This window comes from Medicago sativa, chromosome 3 (assembly GCF_051527215.1).
Source record: "Medicago sativa cultivar Bolivia chromosome 3, Bolivia_mono, whole genome shotgun sequence".
Classification (NCBI taxonomy): domain Eukaryota; kingdom Viridiplantae; phylum Streptophyta; class Magnoliopsida; order Fabales; family Fabaceae; genus Medicago; species Medicago sativa.
In genome coordinates, this window is record NC_140751.1 from 79,681,707 (window position 1) to 79,700,420 (window position 18,714).

The 18,714-nt window shown below is 35.1% G+C and overlaps 4 protein-coding genes and 1 long non-coding RNA gene across 6 annotated transcripts; all 5 read left to right on the top strand.

Moving 5' to 3' along the window:
* Positions 1-2,508: 2,508 nt before the first annotated feature.
* On the top strand, positions 2,509-3,407 carry LOC146940635 (uncharacterized). Its single transcript, XR_015033499.1, has 2 exons — positions 2,509-2,733; positions 3,091-3,407. It is a non-coding gene; the product is annotated as an uncharacterized LOC146940635 (long non-coding RNA).
* Positions 3,408-5,444: 2,037 nt separating this feature from the next.
* LOC146940636 (uncharacterized) lies at positions 5,445-8,195 on the top strand. Its single transcript, XM_085754349.1, has 3 exons — positions 5,445-5,639; positions 5,734-6,369; positions 7,823-8,195. The coding sequence occupies exons 1-3, from the start codon at positions 5,507-5,509 to the stop codon at positions 7,852-7,854; spliced, it is 801 nt and encodes a 266-aa protein (XP_085610475.1). The 5' UTR covers positions 5,445-5,506; the 3' UTR covers positions 7,855-8,195.
* A 537-nt stretch (positions 8,196-8,732) lies between these two features.
* On the top strand, positions 8,733-11,322 carry LOC146940637 (uncharacterized). Its single transcript, XM_085754345.1, has 2 exons — positions 8,733-10,911; positions 11,024-11,322. Exon 1 carries the CDS (start codon positions 8,976-8,978, stop codon positions 10,857-10,859), a length of 1,884 nt encoding a protein of 627 aa, XP_085610471.1. The 5' UTR covers positions 8,733-8,975; the 3' UTR covers positions 10,860-10,911; positions 11,024-11,322.
* Positions 11,323-12,111: 789 nt separating this feature from the next.
* On the top strand, positions 12,112-15,375 carry LOC146940638 (uncharacterized). Of its 2 annotated transcripts, none has more exons than XM_085754346.1 (3): positions 12,112-12,518; positions 12,714-12,874; positions 13,596-15,375. In XM_085754346.1, exon 3 carries the CDS (start codon positions 13,611-13,613, stop codon positions 15,183-15,185), a length of 1,575 nt encoding a protein of 524 aa, XP_085610472.1. In that variant the 5' UTR covers positions 12,112-12,518; positions 12,714-12,874; positions 13,596-13,610; the 3' UTR covers positions 15,186-15,375. The 2 variants fall into 2 exon arrangements, with proteins under 2 accessions (XP_085610472.1, XP_085610473.1); XM_085754347.1 differs by having other exon boundaries at positions 12,737-12,874.
* On the top strand, positions 15,249-17,840 carry LOC146940639 (uncharacterized). The gene is made up of 7 exons (XM_085749887.1): positions 15,249-15,267; positions 15,308-15,773; positions 15,921-16,050; positions 16,148-16,471; positions 16,577-16,678; positions 16,759-17,098; positions 17,457-17,840. Exons 1-6 carry the CDS (start codon positions 15,249-15,251, stop codon positions 17,095-17,097), a joined length of 1,380 nt encoding a protein of 459 aa, XP_085606013.1. The 3' UTR covers position 17,098; positions 17,457-17,840.
* Positions 17,841-18,714: the final 874 nt, after the last annotated feature.

Below are 18,714 nucleotides of genomic sequence, written 5' to 3' on the forward strand. Positions count from 1 at the left end.
ACAAGTAGCTTTGCTATCAACATTTACAAAAGGAAATTTAGAATGTAAAGCATTCATTCTAGAAAAAGAAAGGTGACCTAGTCTGAAATGCCACAGGGCACTATCAGGTAAAGTAGTGAAAGGTTTATCAATGGTACTTGAACTGCAAGCAACCTTATCTGGTAGAGTCAAGTAGTATAATTCATCCCTCCTTTCACCAGAACCAATCATCTTCTGAGTATTCTTTTCCTGAATAACACATGTGGAACCATCAAATATAACTATGCAATTTAGTGAATCAGATATTTTTGACACATATAACAAATTAAACTGAAATTCAGGAACATAAAGCACATGTTTAATGGAAAAATCTGAACTAAACTTAATGGTTCCAGCATGTTTAGCTATTGCATAGTGGCCAGTAGGCAGTTTGATATGCATGGGAGTGATTTCATTGTAAGAATGAAACCATTGAACATTTCCACAGATATGATCACTAGCTCCTGAATCAATGATCCAGGAGTTCAGAGCAAAACTATGACAAGTTAAAGAAAAAATAGAACTAGTACTGGGCTTACCATTTGATGTATGACCAGATGGCATAGAAAAAACCTGATTCGCAGAAGCTTGTGCAGGCACTGAATCTTGTTTAGAAGATGAAACCTGAAGTAAACTCATTAACCTTTCATACTGCTCAGGTGTAATAGATGTAGAAGCAACTCTCCCAGTCTCATCAGGAGTGGAACCTTCAGTCTCTGAGGATGCAGCATGATTAGCATAAGAAGAATTATTAAAATTCCTTTGAAGATGAGGAGGGTATCCATGCTTCTTGTAGCATGTTTCTATGGTATGATTGCTTCTACCACAGAAAGTGCAAACCCTATTCTTGTTGAAAGTAGAACCTTGATTGGTATTCTTGTACACATTTCCTGAATTACCATGCTTAGGTTTACCAGTATTCACAGCATTGATAGAGGGTAAAGAATCTTCAACACCTTGTGTAAAGTTACCCTGTCTTTCATGCTGCAACACCATGGAAAATATCCTATTCATTGGAGGAAGAGGATCCATGAGAAGGATCTGAGACTTAACCATGTTGAAATTGTCATTGAGACCAGTAAGAAAGCGCATAGCATACAACAAAATGTGATTTTTCCTAGCAGTGCGCATAGCCTCACAAGAACACTGAACTCTGCAACTACAACTAGGCATAGGCAAGTATATCTCTAGTTCTTCCCATAACACTTTCAATTCAGAGTAAAATGTAGTAACTGATTTGGAATCTTGTTGTAAAGAATAGATTTCTTGCATAAGTTCAGAAATTCGTACCAAATCACCTTGAGCAAAACGCTCCTTGAGATCATTCCACACATCCATGGCGTTTTCCATGAAAACAATAGATTGAGAAATTGAAGGATCTACTGAATTCAAGATCCATGAGTGAATCAACATGTTGCACCGATTCCATGCACGAAAAGAAGGATCAAACGGATCTGTAACTGGTGGAATGGTGCCATCAACAAACTCATACTTCATTTTTCCCCCAAGAGCTCTACGCATCGAACGAGCCCAAGAATGATAGTTAGAACCATTCAACAATGGCGTAACCGTTACAGAGGATGGACCATCACTAGGGTGAACAAAATACGGGCTGGTTTGATCAAGAGCAACCTCATATGAAGAACTTGTACCATTGTTGTTGCGAGGTGCCATGGAAGCAGAAAAACAGAGGAGGAAAACGAAGAAGATATTGAAGAAGAGGAACAAAGAAACGAAGCGGAAGAAGAAGCTCTCTTGAATCAAGAGGCTCGTGATACCATATTGAGAAAGTAAAACTGTAACAGAAAAGAGAGAGAGAAGAAAGAAATATGGAAGAAAATAGAGAATATCATTGAATGAATGGTGAAGACAATGCTTACAGTTATTTATAGTTCAACTATATGAGTACCATACTAAGCTAGCATGTACATCACACATGTGATTGTACCCTAAGCTCTAACTAACTTGTAGTTTGTTACAGCTATGAAAACTAGCCTAGGGTTTTAGTTAGCTTGCGCTGCAAGTAACTGTTGTGTAGTGTGTTCCTCTTCCTTATCTTTGATCATCTGAGTTTCTATACTTTCCATGTTATTCTTCAATATAGGCTTTGTTTTGTTCAATCATGGGTTCTCCCGATGGCTACAACATAAATTTTTGTTCAATTATAACAAAATTGCAATTTATAGTTCTCATATTTTTAAAATTTCTTCATTTATGGTTGCTAGCTGTTCTCTTCATCTTCTCACATTTTCTCTTCATTTACAATCTCCTATCCTATTTTTTGTGTTTCACACCACAACCCTTACCTTCTGTCTACTCTTAAATCTTTCTTTCTCCATTTCCTTTTCTATTAATTTCTTCTTATTCACATCTGTTCTTATTTGTTTATTTTTTGTTTACATATTTTCCTAGGTTCAACAGGTTTTAAAATTGTTTCTCCGAATATTAGAGCATCTTATTTGTTTATTGTGCGTGATGGCTGTTGTCAGTGAGAACGGAGAGTTTGGATTTAGTCTCAGTGGTTGCTAATTACGTTCTTTAATTTGTTGATTTAATCCATGATGTTGCCATGAGTCTAATCTAATGACATTCAAGTTTGCCTGAATATGGTGCATAAGAATATGAGAACTGTTCACCTCCAATGTTTAATATAGAGAGCAAAGCAAAGTTAAGATGCTTGAGACTTCTGATGTCATTGTGCCTTTCTTATTTTGGGTAAGTTGTACATCTCCAATGTTTTGTTTTTTTGTTCAATGGATTTTAGTTGTTTTGAGTTCTTCATGTACTTTCAAAAAAATTTGCTTCGTATTGTGTAGATATGTGTTGAAAAAATCAATAATTTCATGTTAATCTCTTTGGTTTTTTGAAATGTGTAGATATATAGGTTGATTGGAATCGGGTTCTGTTCTCCTTTTCTAAAATAAATTTGTAACATGCAATTAACAATTTTAGTTACATAGGATGCACGGTTATTGCTTTCATTTTTGTCCTTATAGAGGTTGAATGGAATCCGGTAAAATATATTGCTATCAAATTGATTTGAGCTTAAATTGTCTTCACGCTCTGTTACAGGTAGCTTGGTCTTCTTATGTAATTTTGGATTGAAGACAAAATATCACATCTCATATCTGTAAAATTATGCAGCAAGTGAGTTGGTCAGGATGTTACTTTACTATTTAAAGGACTTTTTAAAGTTTTGTGCCGCTTTTTAACGTTGTCATGGGGCTGATTCAATTGCAGAAATTAGCTCATTATGGGCTTATGGCAAGGGTTGAAAGGCATGTTATAGGAGTAGTGAAGCTTTGCCTCAAATATCATTAATGGATTGGTAATGGTTTGTTAAGGCTATGTTGCAGTAAACAGTGAATAACACGTAATTGTGAAAAGAAGGGTCTCTTGATGACGCATAGAAGATTATGCATAAGCTTGCTCCTGCTGCATAATCTTTTATGTAAACAGTATTGCATGTTTTATGAAACAATTACTGTTATTACTACTAATTTATGGTAGACAAATATCACAATGACGTTTATTAATTTTGCTTTAATTTGTTTGTCACAATTCTACAATATAGAGTAGTCTTTGGATTGTTTGGAGACTAAACATGTTGAATAAATGAGAAGCAAGCACAGTTGATTTATTTATTTATTTATTTTTCCAATATTAGAAAAATCAATGAAGAATGTATTTCTAGAAGAACAATATCATGTAGAACAAGTTGTAAAAGAATTTGTAATAACATTTACCATAAAAAATTGTTAATGAATATCTATAAAAAAAGAACAAGTTGTAAAAGAATTTGTAATAACATTTACCATAAAAAATTGTTAATGAATATCTATAAAAAAATTTACAATAACTTAATGTATTCAAAAAATTTATATTTTCTCATTCAAATGTAAGTACTTCGACGTTTGGGATTCTTAATGGAAATTTTAGTGAAATTCCTAATGGTCTTTGTCTAATTCACATCTTCATTATTTCATTTTGCAAGTAAGACTCTTGCTTATGGATATGAATATTTTCAAGCAAATTGTGATTCATGGAATTCCACTAATTGATCCAAATCACCTAATGTTTATTAGTGTTTTGTTTCTATTTAATTTTGCATCCCCCAAATGTTTGATTTAATGGTAATGTGAACTTTCATCAAATACTGGGTATTAAAGTTTTACATTATATCTGTTTATAATATATCTCATTTCAGTTTGTTAAAAAGAAGTTTTAAATTATATCATAGTCGAATATATTGAATCATCAAATTTTCGTTTTTTAAAACCTTTTTTTGGTTATAGATACTGCATTTCTTCCCATGCAAAGTTATTTGAATCATTCATATCATCCTAATGCGTAAGCTCTTAAAAGAGGCGAGGTTTGTGGGGCAAAATTGCCTTGATTTTGTCTAATAGATGTCAGTTTAATTTTAGTCTTAGTTGATAAATTATTTGACTTCATTTCATGCTAAAAAGTATGATTAGATTATTTTCTTTGGGGTTAGATAGTCTTAAATATTCTCTATCCTTGGAGATTGTAAAATGATATACGATGCACTATCAAGAGTTGCACCAAAAAATTGTTTGATTCTTTTTTTAAATGGTAAAGATGGTGATTGCAATGATAATACATTTAAGTATTTTTTTTCAAAGTATATGACCCGTGCGGTAGTACGGGTAGACGATCTAGTATTGATAGAGATCCAAGTCTGCACGCGCGAGAATATCTTGTTTACCAAAATATATTACTGCTTTTTTGTATGAAATGACTATATTCGAACTGATTCCTAATCACCTAAGATTGAGCACATAAAATGCCGTTAAAAATACATATAAATATGACCATAGATCTATCTCATATAGTTCTTTGAGTGCATAGCAAGCAAAACGAAAGTGCATGTCCAAGCAAGAATATATTCCTAACAAAATAATTGATGTACTATATTTTCATACGTACTAAATACTAATGCTACCTCCGTCCCTAATTATAAGACCCTTTTGAGAATTTTTTTTGTCCCTTTTTATAAGACCCCTTTGCTATTTCCAACTACATTAATTATTTCTTTACATACATGCCCCTATTTATTATACATCTTTTTCTTCAATAAGCAATAAATAACATGTTGAAAACATAAACCAACCCTCTCTCTTAAAGGATAAAATTGTAAAACCAATAGTAATTACAAACATATTTAATACAAATATCAACTATCTTAATTCCCGTTATTTTTTCAAAAGGGTCCTATAATTAGGGACGGAGGCAGTAGTATCCAAATTCAAAAGAAATGCAATGCACCACTTGTACTTTATCCTTTTAGCAAATTGTTAGCTTATAATTAACATATCACAAAGTGACAGCAACAAATTAAAGCTGACAGCAGAATCAACTTTAGTTTATATATTCATGCTTTCTCACTTTACGGCTACCAACCAACTATTTATATTACAGTCCATTTCTCTTACTCTCCATCAGCAAAATCTGTGAGGATATTTTCATGTTTCAACCTCTAATTTTGTGCATTGGTGTTAATCCAATTCCAATGGATTCATCAAGAGCTTACATCCTTAGATTCAACATTGCTCATCTTTGCCTCTTGATGCTAGTTTCCACTCTTTTCCCTTTGTGTGGTAAACCATGCATGCATATAATTATATGATTATTTCATATACTAATCTATCTAATATATAACTTTAGTGTGTGTAACTTTTGGTAAATTTGCAGATGCTATAAATCATGGAAGAGGTAGTAGAAGCTACTCCATCAAATCATGGAAGAAACTCAAATATCAAAATGGTTTCAACAAATTTTCATCATTTGGCTACTCAGATTTAGATTCTTCATATGGTTCTCCTTCTTCTCAACCCCTTCCACCTTTCAATTCACTTGCACCACAACCTACCTCTCTACCACCTTATTCACCTGTTCCAAACCCACCTCATGATGTTTTTAGGCCACCACCAAGTCCTAAAACCACTGTTACAATGTCGCCGCCACCACCTCCAAGCCCATCAAAACATGTTCCAAGCCCACCTAAAAGTGTTATAGGCCCACCTCAAGTATACTTGCCACCTATTGTTTATCCACCACCACCTTCAAGTCATAAAAAGCCACCACAATATGCTATCTGGTGTGTGGCAAAGCCTACAGTTCCTGATCCTATAATTCAACTGGCTATGGACTATGCTTGTGGGTCTGGGGCTGACTGTAAATCAGTTCAGCCTAATGGGATATGCTTCCAGCCCAACACAGTGTTGGCACATGCTTCTTATGCATTCAATAGCTATTGGCAGAACACTAAGATTGGTGGGGGCACTTGTGATTTTGGTGGCACTGCTATGCTTGTCACTGTTGATCCAAGTAAGTTTGCACTACCATCTTTGTTTACCTTTGTGGTGTGCATCATTTGTCATGTGAGTCTGTGACTATATGTGTTCGGACACGATACGGACACTGACACGCCGACATCGGTAAGAATCTCATAAAATGACATAATCTGATGTAATCATAGGTGTCATGTCAGTGTCTGACACTGACTCGTGTCCGACACCGGAACACACCTAATCCAAGGAGTGTTTGTGCTCCATAGGTGACTATATGGTGAAACTAAAAACCAAAAATAATCATTTAGTGATGATATTTTGATAAGCACTACCTTTTTTTTAATTGCTGATAAAATTTTCTCATATGGATAAAGGAACTTTTTTTTTTTGGTACAACATATGGATAAAGGAACTTAGTTAAGTGAAAAAAGAAATGAAATTTTAACCCTTAATGATATTTTACTGGTGTATTTGGTAAAGAGATTAATTTTCATGTATTTCATGTTCTACACTTTTTTTTAATAAATGTTCTACACTGTTAGCACAATACATGTAGAACATGTTGATCTAATGATAAAATTATATGCATGGACTTTGGAAGTTGATTATGATAAAATTTAAACAGTTGATCTAATAATTACGATGGATTGACAGTGTAAAAATCCACTAAATATTATAATAAAATAATTTATTCTTTTGGTACGAAAAATAAAATAAATTTATTTTTTTGGTAAAAAGAATAACATAAATTTTAATGAAATTATATGACAAAATTATTTCTTCACATGTTTCATTCATGTATATTGAGATTCGTTTTTGTTCAATGAGATCCTTATTTAACCGTTAGTTAAGTCATTTCACATCACATACTATATCCACACAACAAAGGCATATGCCACTTGATTTCTTTTCATTTGGAATCCATCCGGGTAGAGAAAACCCGAATTCCTAACATCGGTAGCCGTCCGAATAAAAATAAATGGTCCAAACAAATATATATTTTAATTTTGATTTTATAATTTAAAATACCAAACTTAAATATGATCTGTTGAAACTTGATCAAACAGCTACTGAAATGCTAATGTGTGATGTGTGCTTCCCTGAGTACCAGGATGTCTGATCCCTTTTTTTTTGTTTTTTTGAGGTGCACATTTCATTGGCACACCTTGTGGTATTAGATTCACGCGCAGTCACTTAAAAGTTAAAATCCACATACACATATTCACAACGGCGTTGACTAATGGATCAAGATCTGATCGAATTTTAAGCATTTTTTTAAATAAAAAACTAAAATTCAACCTCTTTTAAATAAAAAACTAAAATTCAACCTCAAAACCTACATTGTTCGATCTAGATTCAACAATCACCTATGTCGTGAAAGTGAATCCTTGTAACTACATAGAATGCATATTCCGTCGTCTTTTTAATTTAAAACTATGGTCTTTTGCTTCAGACTAACATTTTCCTCAAACCCACGATTTATTTCGCAGGTTATGACAAGTGCATCTTCAAGTCGACTTAGCTCATTGCTTGCTATAATACATAGCATTCGGAGACTTACCAAAGATTGAAAACCTCTTCCAATGTATTTTCTTATGCAACAATCAATTTCCTTGCTTAATTAGATGCATTATATTTGGAGTTACCTTGATCGTATCCTCCCTAGCTTGATTTTGTCTAGTTCTATTCTATATATTTCTAAAATGAACCTTATGGTTGGTTTCATATTCATGACCATAATTTGATATTTAGAGATGTATATAGCTCTATTAAGAACTAATTCTTTTGTTTAAAACTTAGATAAGCACCCTTCTTTTGTGTATTACTATCAACATTATAAATCCTTGAAAACTTTTATTTTTCCTTTCGATTGTTTATTATTATCGTCGCCAACTTGTTCAAAAAAATTATTATCGTCGCCAATTGTAGATACGTGGATTAAAGTTTTCAACTAAATTCAATTAATGACTTACTTTTAAAAAAAAAAAAAAAAAAAAAACTTCACTGATATATGTTGCATTTGGAAGCCAATATCCATGTACTGTAATGTATAATTGAAAAGGAAATCCCAGCCGACATCTAAATGCATATAAGGTTAAGACATTTCTCAAAAAAGAAAAAATCTAAATGCATATAAGGTTAAGACATTCCTAAAAAAACAAAATCTAAATGCATAAGGTTAAGACATTACCGACATCAAAATGCATATAAGGTTGATTGCAGTATCCATTTCGCTTTCTTCATGCATGTGCTACCCAATTATCTACTTGCATATTTCAATGAATAAAACAGTAGTTACCTTCAGCCAGCTTGTAATATGTTGTCACACCTCCGAAGCTAATTTGCATTCAAAAAATAAGTGAGAACGAAACATTTTCCCTGCTTTGTAAGTTAGTGAATTTTATGTCGATCCAAGTAAATGATTCAACTTAAAACAATGAGTAATATATAGTTCCAATTTACAGAATTGGATTTAGCTAGAATATTGATAGCTGCAACACAGTTTTGAATATGACCCACGAGAAAGAGTTATCAAACTTTCAAGATTTTTTTCACCATATATAAACCCTAACTCACTCAATTCTTTTTCAGTGAAGTATATAGCTTCGTAGTAACTTACTACACTACTACAATATTTGAAACATGGCTAACTATGCTATAGCCAATGTTTTCGTCCTAGTCTTGCACTTGAGTACCTTGCTCAATGTTCTTGCTAGTCCTGTTTGTCCTTACCCAAGTCCTAAGCCACCAAAACTCCACCCTCCTATTGTTAAGCCACCGGTTCAAAAACCACCAAAGCATTCTCCTACACCAATTCACAAACCACCAAAGTATCCTCCTAAGCCACCTCCATCATCACACAAACCACCACATTTTCCAAAACCCCCGATTGTTAAACCACCTCCATCTGTCCCTAAGCCACCTGTCGTGAGACCACCCTATGTTCCTAAACCTCCACCATATGCTCCTAAGCCACCAATTGTGAAACCCCCAATTGTTAAACCACCTCCATCTGTCCCTAAGCCACCTGTTGTGAGACCACCCTATGTTCCCAAACCACCACCATATGCTCCTAAGCCACCTATTGTGAAGCCCCCAATTGTTAAACCACCTCCATATGTCCCTAAGCCACCTGTTGTGAGACCACCCTATGTTCCTAAACCACCACCATATGCTCCTAAGCCACCTATTGTGAAACCACCAATTGTGACACCACCAACACCAAAACCACCAGTGATTACACCGCCAGCGCCAGTGATTACACCACCAACACCAGTAATTCCTACGCCAACACCAACGCCACCAGTTATTACTCCACCAACACCAACACCACCTAAAGAAGCACCATGTCCACCACCAGCAACACCGCCAGTGATTACACCACCAACACCAGAACCACCAGTAATTACACCACCAACACCAGCACCACCAGTGATTACTCCACCGACACCACCAATTGTAACTCCACCAACACCACCAGCGGTTACTCCACCAACACCAACACCACCAGTGATTACACCACCAACACCAGAACCACCAACAATTACACCACCGACACCAACACCACCAGTGATTACTCCACCGACACCACCAGTTGTTACTCCACCAACACCACCAGTAATTACACCACCAACACCAGAACCACCAGTAATTACACCACCGACACCAACACCACCAGTGATTACTCCACCGACACCACCAGTGGTTACTCCACCAACACCAACACCACCTGTGATTACACCACCAACACCATCGCCACCAGTTATTAGTCCACCGACACCACCGGTGGTTACTCCACCAACACCACCAGCGATTACACCACCAACACCAGAACCACCAGTAATTCCACCACCGACACCAACACCACCCGTGATTACTCCACCGACACCACCAGTGGTTACTCCACCGGTACCAACACCACCAGTGGTTACTCCACCGACACCAGAACCACCAGTAATTGCACCACCGACACCGACGCCACCAGGGATCACTCCACCGACACCACCAATGGTTCCTCCACCAACCCCGACACCACCTGCGATTACACCACCAACACCAGAACCACCAGTAATTACACCACCGACGCCAACGCCACCAGGGATTACTCCACCGACACCACCGGTGGTTACTCCACCATCCCCGACACCACCTGGGATTACACCACCAACACCAGAACCACCAATAATTACACCACCGACACCAACACCACCACCGATTACTCCACCGACACCACCTAGTCAAACACCAAGTCCACCACCAACACAGCAAACATGCCCCATTGATGCTTTGAAATTGGGTGCATGCGTTGATGTGCTTGGTGGAATCATACATGTTGGAATTGGTGGCAGTGCTAAACAGACATGTTGTCCATTGCTTCAAGGACTTGCGGATTTGGATGCAGCCGTGTGTCTCTGCAGCACTATTAAACTCAAGCTTCTCAACATCAACCTTGTTATACCCATTGCTCTTCAGCTACTCGTTGATTGTGGAAAAAATCCACCGGAAGGATTTAAGTGTCCAACATAGTGTCCTTATGCATGCTAGTAATGCATATATCTAGTACATTAATATTTCGGAGGTAATTATACTTTTCTATTATTAAAATAAAATCCTATTAATAAAAGTTGTGTCCAAGCAATTTGTGAAATTAAATTTTATACTATGTGACTCAGCTGTGTTAATGTTTACAGGAATTGCATGAATATTACTAGGTTGCATGGAATAAGGTTAACGTACACAAGTTGAAAGAGATGTAGTGAAGAAATTGTCATTGCTCGTTTATCAAGTTGTTGTAGGATACCATCACAAATAAAGGACAAATATGGTAGAAGTGCTGTAATGGAACGTGTAACTATGCGTGCAGTGCGGACGCGAGTAAACTTTATGCACTTCACGAAGTTATCGTCGTCATGCACTAACGTACCCTTTTAAATTTTATTATCAGCATTGCAAATCAAAAATATATAGCATTTGAAATGTTTATGTTTTCTTTCTGTGAGAGTTGATTATTAATATCGTTATCATTACTATTTACTAGTAAAAGATAGCTGGATTTATAGTTTTCAACTTCATTGACATGCTGCAATGCTGCATTTGGAAGCCAGTCCGTGTTCCAATCAACGTTTTGTCGTTAAACAATTAGGAAAATGTAAATTGGTTTCATTCAGAATTAAGTGTGTAAACAATTTGATGATGAAATAGACTTGAGTGCATTACCTACAATTACCCACCAACTCCACATTCCAATCTACAAACTGCGGTAATTATATATATGATTGCTTAAAAAAAATATATGGTGGGATTCTTGAACTAAATTATAAGGTATTACGGTGGACCTTACTATTTTTAGTATATCTTACTAAAAAAAATTGAAGGATTAATAGAATATTTTTTATTATCTATTTTTTATTATTATATCATTCTTTATTTTACTAAAAATAGTAAGCAACAAATACTGTCATCATTAACTAAAAAGGTTACTTTAAAGTTTTTAGCAGCTATTGGACCTTAATAAAATAAGATAATTTTTTTTTTTGACAAGAAAATAAGATAATTTATATAATATTACTTTAATTGCTAACGATTTTTTTATATAAACCTTCATTATGAATAAATTATGTCAGTGACTTCACAAAAAAAAAAAAAAAAAGATTTTTAAGGACATGTTCCGTTTAAAAGTGCTTATTCGAATCATATACATTATCCAAAAACACACACTTAGAGTGCAAAAGTTTAATGGTTTTCTGTATGCATATATATCCTACAATAGATTCACTACAAGAAAATATGGATTTTGCTACCATTATCTTACTACGGATGGTAAGAGTAGCAAATCTCAATTAAAAATACTACTAAAATACACGGGATATAAAAAAAAAGACAAGTTATTACATTTTATTATTGTTTTTTATTTTTGAGCTTATATTACCTTTTGAGAAAAGAAAAAAAAAATAGACCATCACTAGAAAAAAAAAACGATTATTCCCAAACAAAACTTCTCTTTTGGATTCACCTCTGATTCATCACGAAATCCAATTCACCATCTCCGATTCACAATCTCCGATTCAACTCCGATTCATCACGAAATCCAATTCACCATCTCCGATTCACAATCTCCGATTCACAATCTCTGATTCCGTCTCTGCTTCATTTGATCCTTCTCATCATTCATGGTGCATGCTTCAGGTATGATTTCTTCTTTGTTTCATAAATGTTTCTTCGTTCCATTCCTGATCCAAATCGATTCTGCATCTTTCGCCGATCCAAATTATTTGTCGATTCTGTATTCGTGCCTTCAATTTTGAATCTAAACGCTCTAAGTCTCACATTTCTAGTGTATCCTGCGTGTTTATTTTTCTTAATTTTAAGTCAATTTTTCAGGTTTTGATTTTTGATTTTATCAGCTTGAATCGGTGTTTTGATTCTGAAGCTTTCGAAGTTCTCAATCTAAATCGGCGAATCGGTTATTCGTTTTTCATCGCAACTTCGCTGCATTTTCTTCAATCTTCGCGATTTTCTCTGATCTACACTATCAACTCAAGGTATTTATTAACTTCAATTTTGTTTTTCTATTCAGCAGTTGTTGATTTTTGTGTTGATATAAAAGAATGCATAATTGATTGTAGGATTTTTTGTGCATAATCTGTGTTTTTTGTGTAAATATGATATGTTATATTGATTATATAAGTATCAGATAAGTGCATAATCTGTCATAGAAATAGTTTATACATAAGCATTAGATTATAGCTTATGATAGCAGCTTATGGCTTATACACAAGCATTAGATTATAGCTTATAATAGTTTGAACAACACTGCTATAAATCATTTTTCATGATCTATGCAGCATCAACACTCCTAATTGAAGACATGTCGAATGTCCGACAATAATAGGACACTGACACATGTGATAATTACATTCAATCACTTTAATTTTCTCAAATGATTACTTATTACTTACCCGTGCTGCTGCTTTAATTTATAGTGAGTCTTATAGAGCTAGTGTTGACTGTATGGTGACATTCTCAATATATATTGTTATAGTTTATGAGATGGCACATGAGTAAGTTTTGAACTATAGATATGCTAGTGTTTACCATAAAATCGTATAAAATTAGTTATTGAAATAATAGTGTAATTCAACTTAGTAAAAGTATAGAAATAGGACATCCCTATATTTACATTGACATTGCCATTACTGTCAAGAAAAAACAAGATTTTAATATGATATGTTATGATAATAAGGTATAGTTCTGTTTTACTAGATTCCCTTTATAGTCATGAGACCCAATCGAAGTTGGATGAAACAGAGAACAAACTCTACTGATCAAATAACTGAAGAATTCAAAAATGGAGTTGACGAATTCATCAAGATTTCTAAAAGAGATCCAAAAGTTGCTGATGTCTTAGGTCGCATTTTTTGCCCATGCTCTAAATGTAAGAATTCTAATAGGGAGAAAACATTCTTGGTAGCGAGACATTTGTATAAAGATGGATTTATGGAAGGTTATACAAATTGGATTCTTCATGGTGAAGATCAATGGGGGGAAAGTAGCTCAACTTCAACTACCCATCATGAAGAGACAGAGACTAGGAATCCCTATGTAGATATGGTTATAGATGCCATGGATGATGATCTTTCTGAAGATTTGGAGGAGGATCCCAATCCATCAGCTTCAAAGATTTATTCTTTGCTAAGAGATGCTAACGAACCACTATGGGATGGATGTCTTAAGCACTCAAAATTGTCAGCTGTAACTCAACTTTTGAATTTAAAGTCTGAGTTCAACATGAGTGAGCGATGTTATGATCGAATGGTTGTCATAATTAAGAGCATGCTTCCTGAGTCAGAAAAGTTGGCTGAAAATTTTTATAGATCGAAGAAAATGGTTGCCGAGTTGGTATTAAGATACGAGAAAATAGACTCCTGTCCTAATCATTGCATGTTATATGATAGAGAAAACAAGGATCCAAATGTTTGCTCTGCTTGCTTAGTATGTGGGCACCCACGGTTCAAACCAAAGGTTGGATGTTCAGCAAAAGGAAAAAATGTGCCTTTCTCCATGTTGCGATATTTTCCCATTATTCCTAGACTCCAACGCCTATATATGTCTAAAAGCACTGCACAGTATATGCGCTGGCATGCAGATGGAGTGCGTAATGATAAATCAATAATCACTCATCCTGCTGATGCCGAGGCTTGGAAACACTTTGATGCCATATATCCGAATTTTGCACTAGAGCCTCGTAATGTCAGGCTTGGCCTTTGTACAGATGGTTTTAGTCCGTTTGGTTTTTCAGCTACTCCACACTCGTGTTGGCCTGTCTTTGTCACACCATATAATCTTCCACCAAGTATGTGTATGAGAAGAGAGTATATTTTCCTTAGCCTTCTGATCCCGGGACCAAAGTCACCAGGTAAAAGTTTAGATGTATATCTTAGACCTCTTATTGATGAGCTAAAGATATTGTGGGAAGATGGGGCAAACACTTTTGATGCTTGGAAAAGGCAGAATTTTAACATGAGGGCAACATTAATGTGGACAATAAGCGACTTTCCAGCTTATGGAATGCTAAGTGGGTGGAGTACTCATGGAAAACTTGCTTGTCCATATTGTATGGAGCGCACTAAGTCATTTAGACTAACTCATGGTCTGAAATGTAGCTGGTTTGGTTGCCATCGCCAATATCTACAACTTGAACATTCATTTCGTCGTGATCGAAACGCTTTTACGAAGTCAACAGTGGAGAAGTCTATTCCACCACATCGACTAAGTGGGGTTGAGGTCATGAATAGAGTGAATAAACTTCAGGAGTTCGTTTTGGTATCATGTTTGTGGTGGTATCACTTGTGACTTATTGGGTACCGATTGTGGTTCATATGTTATTATAGTGCAAGATTTCTGACTTGTCTTTGTATGGACTTGTCTTTGTGTGGTATATGAATTTAATGTATTTGGTTTTATTATTATGTGAGATTGGCATATATCCAAATATTGTTTCTGTTTCTGTTTCTGTTCAAATATTGTTTCTTTTCTGCAAGGTGCCACAACTAATTACGGTGGTTGGGAAAGTGCTCACACCACTTTTTATGGCAAGAATGATTGGAAAAAAAGGCAAGATCAAGGTGTGGCTGTGAATGATGAATACTATGCTTATGATGATGGTGCCTACAATGATGGTGCCTACAGTGATGGTGAAGATGAAGATATTCAGCTCATTCGTGAGAAAACAAATCAGCAAAAATCACTTAGACAACAAGCAGTATTTACAAATAATTCAACCAAAGGTATTGGAGGATTTTCCAGAGTTTCCAACAATGAGAAGGTTAGTAGTCCTAATGGTCCACCCGCCAATGAACCAACTTCAATGCCTTCAAGTGGAGGATCACATGCAGAAACTGATAGGAGAAAAATTATAACTGTTGAGGCGATCTCTAATCCGTAAGCTACTTTGTTGCTAACTATTGTTTAGTTCATTGTATTGTGCCTTGTTGTTGGCTGAATTGTTTTTAAGTTTGTTAGCACCACTAATATGTTACTGTTTTACTTGGATTCAAACTTCTCACTTGCATTAAATCCCATCTGTAGGAGGAGGTTTGTTCCCCAAAGTGTAACCCGAGATATTATATCTGGGGTGATAACGAGGATGCCTACTCCAGCTGAGAAGTGGAAAGATTACAATGCTGAGATGAAGGATGAGTTATTTAAGGAATTTATGGTAACTATATATGTTCCTCTAGTCTTATATTTTAGTTTATAGATAATTTTTTTTTTATATTTATATTATACTTATATGATATACTATAACAACGTAGGGTAAATATAAGTTTCCATCAGACTATGATCGAAATATGGCAAGAACTGTGTGGGAAAGAACATGTTTGGACCGATATCCTGATCATTTAAAAAATGCAAGAAACTCTGCCTTAAGACAAGTGAACTCAACAAATTTGCTCGACACTAAGGGCCATGGTCCCAAAGGAATGAAGACAGAAGTATGGGATGGCTTGGTCGACATTTGGTTGAAACCAGAATGGAGGAAGAAGTCAGATGCTAATAGATGTAACAGAGCTGCCTTACCTGATGCAGTATTGCACACTGGAGGCTCTATATGCTTCATTGAACATAAAAAGAGGATGGTTAGTTATTAGCTTTATATTATAATACATTTTACTTTCCTGATTGGGGTGTTTTTAAAATTACATTTTTTCAAGTTAGTATATTCTAATAAATGTCAATTATAGGAGAATGAGTTGAAGCATGAAGTTTCTTACAGAGATGTGTATGATCGTATTCACAAGAACAAAGATGGAGAGTATATCTCTCGCCGCTCGAAAAAATTTGTGGTAAGTTACTTTAAATTTGGATTTATGTATAATATCATTTCAATTATCTTGTAACCAGCACTTAATCATTTCTCTTGTAGGAGTCATATGACACCGCAATGTTGGAAAAATATGGAGAGGATTCTTCAACTCATCCGAAGGTTGATTCACTAGTGTGGGAAGAGGCGTCAGGTCCCAATAAGAAGAGACGGACTTTAGGGGGCCGCAGCTTGGACATCAGAGGATCTACTTCATTTGCAGATGGCATTGGTCCTTTCGGAATTCCAGCTACGACAGAAGAAGCTATCCAGAAAGCGGTAGATAAAGCAATGACTTCTTTTGTCCAAACACAATTGGTGCCAATGTTGGAGCCAATCCTATCTATGATTAGCTCTATGCAGCAAGCACAAATGCAAGGTGGAGTATCTGATGGTATTTGAGGTAGGAAAATTATAAATTATTCTATGTTATTCAAAAGTAGGTCCCTAGAGTTGTGAACCGTGGATAATGACATATTGACATGCAAGTGATACTATTAGAACTAAGCCATATGAGTTTTTGTTGTGTGACTGAATTATGATATGTCATTCAGATTACACTTAGACTCATTCGATATTGATTATGCTGAATTATGGATATCTCCAGTTGTATATCTCATGTTTTCATATATAGGTTCTGTTTGAATAAAATACTTTTGTGTTTTAAGTATTTCAGCTTAAAGTTGTTGTCTTGATTGTTATGCAACAAGTAAAAGTTATTGCATAAATAGAAAGATAATAACGTGGACATTTTATTGCAGTGCTTGGAATTGTTGATTCTTGAGAATGGTCAAACACGTGGTGGTAGACGTGCCTCTGATGTATCAATTACTGGACTAGCAGCAACTAGCAAAGATTTTGTGGTGAAGATATGGGAATGAAGTTTTAGTTAATCCAGTTTTTTTTTTTTGGTACAAAGTTAATGAAGTTTTAGTTAATGTCTGTGTATACCTGAGGATATCAATGTTGTCATGACCACATCTCTCTTTATAATGTGTTGAGATAAATTTTTGGTAGAGATATTGGATCATTTGTGATCTATGTATTGCTACCTTTTTGGTACCTTCAAGTTGATGAATATATCACAAACTGGATTATGGTTCTATTTTGAAGAATATATTGTATAAGCTCAACTAATGTTCTAATATTAAGAATATCTTGTAGAATTAATATAGTAAAAAATTATACCATTAGTTTTCTTAAAAATAAAAACTGCAAAAAAAAAAAATGGCCGCAAACTTCCAATGACTAGGATCTCGTTGCAAATTAGTTAGCTATAGAATTGTTGAGGAATTGCTACGATAAGTTTTAGTCATGTTGCTGTGGATTTGATGCTAATTTGCTATGACAATTCTTAGTTATGTTGCTATGGAAAATACATTTTCAATACTTATTTGCTATAGATTAACTAAATACTTGCTAGGAATTTGTTTCTCTTAACTATGGATTTACTAAGAAATATTTCCCTAGCAAATTTGTCTCTCAATCCATGCTACGGCCGAATCAATAGGTATTCCGTAGCATATCTCTAGCTAAACTCGTTTGCTAGGATTTATTTGCGAATTAGCTGCGAAAATGGGCGTAGCAAATCACATATTTTCTTGTAGTGATTTCTATCTCAAGTTCTCTCTAGTTCTTTGAGTGTGCCAAGGAAACAAAAGAAAGTGCATAGATGTGGTAAATGATCAATGATCAATGGACACCCATGCATACACGTTTACATCATGAGAGAAAAAATATAGGAGAGGTCGGAGTGATGTGATAAATGTGGTAATTAGGGATGTGATAGAACGAGAGAGATAGAGAGAAAATTAGATGTTGAATGTGAGTGAAAAAGTTAAGGATGTTTAAATATAAGAGCTTGAAGAATATATTTCACACAACGGCCAACTCTATATTTCATCTGTACTAACGGTATCCAAATTCCAAAGAAATGCAATGCACCACTTGTCCTTTATCGTTTGAGGAGATTGTTTTCTTATTAACATGTCACAAAGTGTCAACAACAAAATTAATTAT